The sequence below is a fragment of the Sinocyclocheilus rhinocerous genome, unplaced genomic scaffold (assembly GCF_001515625.1).
Source record: "Sinocyclocheilus rhinocerous isolate Xijiao unplaced genomic scaffold, SAMN03320098_v1.1 scaffold975, whole genome shotgun sequence".
Taxonomy (NCBI): Eukaryota; Metazoa; Chordata; class Actinopteri; order Cypriniformes; family Cyprinidae; genus Sinocyclocheilus; species Sinocyclocheilus rhinocerous.
Genome location: NW_015628726.1, coordinates 2,556,089 through 2,563,039, shown reverse-complemented (window position 1 = coordinate 2,563,039; position 6,951 = coordinate 2,556,089). Strand labels below are relative to the sequence as shown.

The following is a 6,951-nucleotide window of genomic DNA, read 5'->3' as shown; positions in this document are numbered from 1 at the left end:
TTACAGATTAAGGGGCGGTAATATTATAATGAGATCCTTTTGCCACGTCACCAAGGGAGCGAAATCAGACGCGCTCGTTTTCTCAGAAGCTTGCAGAAAAAGGCTTACCAAAACAAAGTTACTGGGTTAATCTTTTTCATGTTTCCTTGGTTGGTAGATGGACCGGGGACCTGATTATAGCACTTAAAACCTGGAAAAGTCCGATTTTCATGATATGTCACCTTTAAATAATAAAATGAAATGAAAACTAAAAACTGGATTAAGTTGCCAAGTAGTAAGTGGGACAATACAGTCAGCTGGTCATTATTGCTAAATAGACCCCTTTGGGAAGATACAAGACCCTTCTCCTCCATATTGGGGTCCTGATTCTATTTTTATTTCTCCATAGGATTTTTCAAAGAAGCAACTGAGGAAATTTTAATACTTAACTTAAAGCATAATTGAAAACTCCTTTAAATCCCCTGAGCTGTGAACGAACAACCCGCGAGCAATAAAACGTTCCTCTGGGGAGAGACGTGACACGACAGAACTAGAACGTTCTTGTTATAATCAACGAAGCCGTCTACACCGCGAGTGTGCGCCGTCTGGTGTGTGTAGGGGTCTGTGTATCATCAATGTGTCCTATTCCTCTATTTATAACCCACCGTATGCTGAGAGCCGTGAGTCACAGGGGCCTCCGTGGCGATAATTCCGAACGTTAATTAAATATTCAGTCAACGCTAGAGCGACTAATCGAACCGTGACTCATTGGTTCATTCAGCAGACACTGTGACATCCAGCTCATTCAACAGAGCACAGACACCTGATCCCACAGTTACATCAATGACTGGCGCATGTGTCCTAATGAAGCGGACGTCTCTCTCTGTCCGGTCAGAAATTCAAAGTCGGGAAGCCTTTTGAGTTGACATCAATGAAAAATAAGCACTGGATCATTAAAAATAGATGAAAAACTGCACTACGGTAAACATGGGAGGTTTGAAGGTGTATTCTGCTTGCATTTGCCACAGGAAGTGCATCATGTGCTTTTTCACATCCTCGGGGAGAGCTGGAGATATAGTAATCATTTTAATTTTTGCATGAGCTTGCACATACCTCCTCATTAGCTGTAATGGTGCCGTAATTGACTTGCACCTGTTAATCATTCTGACTTTTCCCTTTGTTGGGGTTATAGGAGGCGCCGTCCCTGGATAAGGTACAAATTGGTGTCCAATTAAGCATCAGAGGCACTTTTTTTTTGTATTGAAAACTGTTTGATAAATTAAATAAACTATTAACTAACTTAAAATTAACATAGAATGAAATGTAGCTAGTTTTAAACACAGGGAGTGTCTTTTTCTTCCCTTTAAAATGGTGACCTCGCCTAGATCTTCTAGTTTTAATTGCCAAAAAATGTTTAATATTTTGTGTTTTTTATTATTTTACTCTCACCAACCAACTTGTATTTCCTTTATTAGAAAATAAATACTAACTAACTAACTAACTAAATCTCTCCTCAGAGGTCTTCGGCTTCTTGAATAGATCCGTAAACTTAAAATAGTGCCATAATTTTGATATAACATTTAGAATTAATATTGAATTATATTTTAGTAAAAACATTTTTTATTATTTTTAAAATCTTGTATTTGACAAAAACATTCACTCTCACCAACCAGTTTCTTTTTTTTTCTTTCATTTATTAGAAATATGTTTATCAATAACTTAGCTAAATAAAAATAATGATTTTGGCCTACCTCTCCTCAGAGATTTTGAGCTTCTTGAATATATTCATCAGTTTAAAGCGGTTTCTTGATTTCAATACAATTTCAAGTAAAAAAAAAAAAAAAAAAAAAAATATATATATATATATATACACCCAATGTTTTAATTGCCAAATACATTTTTTTTTTTATTATTACTTTGTTTTATTTCACTCTCAACTTTTTTTATTTATTTATAGGAAATGTTTATTAATAACTAAATAACTTTTGATCCCTAAATACCCAATACATTTTATTTTATTTTATTAATCTATTAGGGTACATCTATTACATCTATAGCTATTTTAATTTGATTATTTTCATGCTTATTATCATGCTCATAAATATAATATAAAACTGCTGATATAATATTGATTTTAATATCATGAGGTTGAAACCATAAAAAGTGACTTTATTTTTAGGATTTTTTTACCTTATTTGTGGACTATTAGAGCCTGCAGTAAACCATATACTGTTTTCCCTTCTTTTTTCCTCCGGCATTCATTCTCCCTCTTTTTTTCTGTTTCTTTCCTCTACCCAAGTTTATTTTCTTGTTCTCAATCTCTCAAGCTTTGAAGTAACAGGTTCACAGGGGTCAGCCGCAACAAGCGACAGAACACAAGAGAGCCCTATCTGAACAGAAAATTAGAAACTTGCAAGGGTATCTTGCTTGTTAGCTCAAATTATTTTCATCACTGTACCACAACACATGCGCATACTCACAAACACCTGCAGAGGTTCTGACCCCAGTATATTGATCTTTTAAGTCACACTAACTTTTGTTGTGATTCTCTTGCTGCGAATAAACAATGAGAAGACCAATGATTTTTCACTTACTGTATGCCTCTCTCTCTCTCTTCTTTTTCAGTTTAACACAAAAGTGAATAACACAGCGTGTTTCGACCACCTGGTTCAAGCTAACGTTCGCAATAAGAAGATCTTAAAAGATGCAGTGCAGAACATCTCAGCCAAGGGCATCACCAACTATACCAAAGGCTTCGAATTTGCCTTCGATCAGCTGTCAAATGTATGAGGTTTTGCTGTTTTTTTGGGGAGCTTTTATTTTAAAAAGGTGTCTATAAATAGTAAAAAGTGTTTACTAAAAGGGTTTTGATTAAACCTTATGAAGTTTTAGCAGTTGTATTGTTGTGTTCTGCTGACTTCTGCTGGTCGTTCTGTGTAGCTGCATATGATTGTGCTTATTTCAGCCAAACATCACCAGAGCAAACTGCAACAAGATCATAATGTTGTTTACTGATGGAGGCGAGGAGAGGGCAGAGGAGATCTTTAGCAGATACAACATTGACAGAAAGGTGTGTGTGAAGCTGGAGTTTACACGGTTTGTAATGAAACATGTGTAAGAGGGTAACAGAATTTTGGTGACTGTCACAAAAAACATATCTAGGTTATTTGAAATAATAAACTTAATTTCAAACTAAATTGTTTACAATTCTTTGGGGAAATTAAGCTCACATTCCCTTAAATTCTCATAATGTTTATAAACCTTTCCTAAGTCTTTTTTGTTTGTTTGTTTGTTTATTTCCATTATTCTCAATGATTGTTCTCATTAATTTATTACAGACTATATATATTTTGAGATGGTTTATGTATATGTATATATATATATATATATATGTAGATGTATATATATGTATATGTATATATATGTATATATATATGTATATATGTTATATAGTAGGTCCTAAAACAGGTTTAATCTATAATAAAACCTGCTTTATGTATTATATATGCAGCAAAATCCAACATTATTGGCACCCTACATGAAAATGTTGATGGATGTCAAAATGATTTTAAACATGAAGCCTTAAATGTCACTCCTCTTTCCAAGATGCACTTTTCTTGATTGTATGTCCATTTATTCTTTAGGGGTGCCAATAATTTTGGTCCAAATGTTTTTAAAAGAATACACTATTCTTATAATGAAACAACACTTTTGAAGGAATGATTGGTTCTAAATAAATAAGCAATTTGAATTATTATATGTAGTGATTATTTTATAATGCATTCTATTTACACACATTATTTTCTAATGATTTATACACATTTTATAACATATAGTGATTTTTTTGAGGGGTGCCAATAATTTTGGAGTAATATTTATTATTTATTATTTTAGGTAAATATGACCCAGACGTGATCTTTTTGGCATAATACAATAACAGTGCTCTGAATTCATATACTATGCTGTTTGATTGCAGGTACGTGTGTTCACATTCTCTGTGGGTCAACACAACTATGACACTGGGCCAATAAAGTGGATGGCCTGCGCTAATAAGGGTAAGTATTGCTCAGTCTGTGTTTGCCCCCTAGTGGCAGAAGCATAAAATCATTCTTACATCTCACAGTTTCCTTAGCAGGTGCTATGGAAACCCGTTTCTGCCACTGAATAAAAAATAAAAGAGGTAATTGCGACTTTTTATCTCACAATTCTGACTTTTTTTCTCAGAATTGCGTGATACAAACTCGCAATTCTGACTTTTTTCTCAGAGCTGCGTGGTATAAACTCGCAATTATAATTGTGAGATATAAACTCGCAATTGCGAGTTATAATATCTCGCAATTGTGACTTTATATCTCACAATTCTGACTTTATAGCTCGCAATTGTGAGTTTATATCACGCAATTCTGAGAAAAAAAGTCCGAATTCTGACTTTATATCTCACAATTCTGACTTTATAACTCGCAATTGCGAGTTTATATCTCTCAATTCTGTGAAAAAAAGGCAGAATTGTGAGATAAAAAGTCGCAATGACCTTCTTTTTTTTTTTTTTCAGTGGCGGAAACAGGCTTCCATAAGGTTCAGCACTGGATTACTAAAAAAATTTATAAACTAAATGACTCCATGTGATATGTTTTCTAGGATATTTCTACGAAATCCCATCCATTGGAGCCATTCGCATAAACACACAGGTCTGTGTATTGCCAAAGCGTTTCGAATGTGACTCATTTGTTTTGATAGTTGCTCTTGTTTAGAAGTATGTGAAGGTCCAAGGATGACCACCCGTTCATTGCTTTGTGTTGTTCACTGTTGCTTAGGAGTATCTAGATGTTTTGGGCAGGCCGATGGTCCTTGCAGATGCCAAACAGGTGCAGTGGACCAACGTGTACCTGGATGCTCTGGTACAGCCTTTTTTTAAATAAACATCATATAAACTTGAAGAGTGCATTGTGTTTGATTGTTTTTTGTGTTCTCTTCATGGCTTCAGGAGTTGGGCCTAGTCATCACTGGCACGCTACCTGTGTTCAACAAGACCAAATCCAGGGCGGGCGGATCTCGAAGCCAGGTCAGTCCATTGTTTATCTTGATTTTCCAGTTTATTTCAAAAGTATGGAAGCACTCACTAATTCTTTATTAGTATTACTTTGCACAATTTTGGATGAAAGTGAAATAATTAAGACTGTGGAATGACACATATGGAACTATGGGAATTATGTAATGTCAGAAAAATCAAAACATCTATTTGAGCTTCTTCAGGGTAAAACAGGTGACCAAATTGTATAAAATCTGGAATATCAGTTATATATAAATGATAGATTTATTAAATCCACATATACAATAGCATTCAAGTGTTTAAGGTTGGTGAAATTTGTTTTTATGTTTTTGAAAGAAGACTATTATGCTGCCCAAGGCTGCATTTATTTGATTAAAAATACAGTAAAAACAGTAATATTGTGAAATATTATTACAATTTAAAATAACTGTTTTCTATTGTGATATATTTTAAAATGTAATTTGTTCCTGTGATTGCAAAGCTGAATTTTCAGCATCATTAATCCAATCTTGTGTGTCACATGAACCTTCTGCAATCATTATAATATGTTGATTTGGTGCTCAAGAAACATTTCTTATTATTTTCATTCTTTTTACACACACACACACACACACACATTCATATATATATATATATATATATAATTTATTATTTTTTATTAATTTTGATTCCTTTTTGCTGAATAAGAATTCATTTCTTACAAAAAAAAATCTTACTGACCCCAGATTTATCAACGGTAGTGTATATAGTGCTTGTTATATGGTCAATTTTGTATAAACATGAAAATCCTGAAAAAGTATTTGTCAAATTGATTCTATATATGTACTGTAAAAGGTTTACATTCTCTCTACATTAACAGCAGCCTATATAGAAAATGCAAAGATTACTTCTGATATGTTAACGTATGTTGTTACATTAAAAAATAAACAGTGTGTATATATTGATTTAAATGCACACAGGTCCTTAACTGCACAAACAAGAACAATATTTCAAGCGGAGCCCCAAAAGCGGGAATAAAACTTTTGAATGAACTCAGACCAGAACACCAGATGTGTCATTAACAGGCACAATACTCTAATAATAGCCCAATTCTTGGAACAAACTGCTATTTTTGTCACGTTTAATGGGGATAAAACTACTACTGACGCAAACGTGTAAACCTCATTATCTCTTGAATGTATTAACCATGTGGACAGTGACCTTCTCAGGAACACTACGAAAGTAACAGATATGGAAAAGTAACAGTATCTTATCCTAAACTTTCCCAGTTGGGGGTCAAAGGATCCGTACGTTGTTTGTCTAGTAAACCGCTCGACCCTCTGAAAGTTGCCGTTATTTTCCACTCGCCGACTGCGTCACTGGCTTCTTTGATAAGGTTAATATCCATTTCCAGTATGGATGACGAGCATTGAGGCCGTTTAGAAGTGACGCTCTACACCTTCACATAATTTCATGGCGGTTGTTTTTAAACAATTGCAACAGTTTGTGTTGTTGTGAAATCTCATTCAAGGTTTTATGCTTTCCAGGCATAGTTTTGCCTGATATTTGTTTGTAAATGTCACTCCATTGCATGTCAGAGTGGAAACTTTGTGTTTTTTTGATCTCTCTTTTAGCATCAGAACCAGTTGATTTTAGGAGTGATGGGGGTGGATGTGTCTCTCGATGATATCAAAAGACTGACGCCCCGCTTTACAGTGAGTACCACAAACACATGCTATTTCAACTCAAATACATTGAGCATTTGTGTTCCAGTCTAATAAAAAATACATGAAAGTGAAAAGGTTAGTTGACCTAAAATGAATATTCCGTCATTATTTACTCACTCTCCAGTTGTTTCAAACCCAAATCGCCCAAATCCACTTTTCTTCTGTGAGACAACAAAGATGATGTTATGATGAGTTCACTCTTTTTTTTTTTTTTTT

The 6,951-nt window shown here is 34.2% G+C and overlaps 1 protein-coding gene across 1 annotated transcript in view; it reads left to right on the top strand.

Moving 5' to 3' along the window:
* LOC107738419 (voltage-dependent calcium channel subunit alpha-2/delta-1-like) overlaps positions 1-6,951 on the top strand; it is a 117,111-nt gene that overhangs the window by 54,491 nt on the left and 55,669 nt on the right. Inside the window, exons 11-17 of the mRNA XM_016550188.1 lie at positions 2,605-2,763; positions 2,945-3,049; positions 3,956-4,034; positions 4,618-4,667; positions 4,794-4,877; positions 4,964-5,041; positions 6,643-6,723. Coding sequence (XP_016405674.1) covers positions 2,605-2,763; positions 2,945-3,049; positions 3,956-4,034; positions 4,618-4,667; positions 4,794-4,877; positions 4,964-5,041; positions 6,643-6,723 — 636 coding nt within the window. The remainder of the gene's footprint in view (positions 1-2,604; positions 2,764-2,944; positions 3,050-3,955; positions 4,035-4,617; positions 4,668-4,793; positions 4,878-4,963; positions 5,042-6,642; positions 6,724-6,951) is intronic.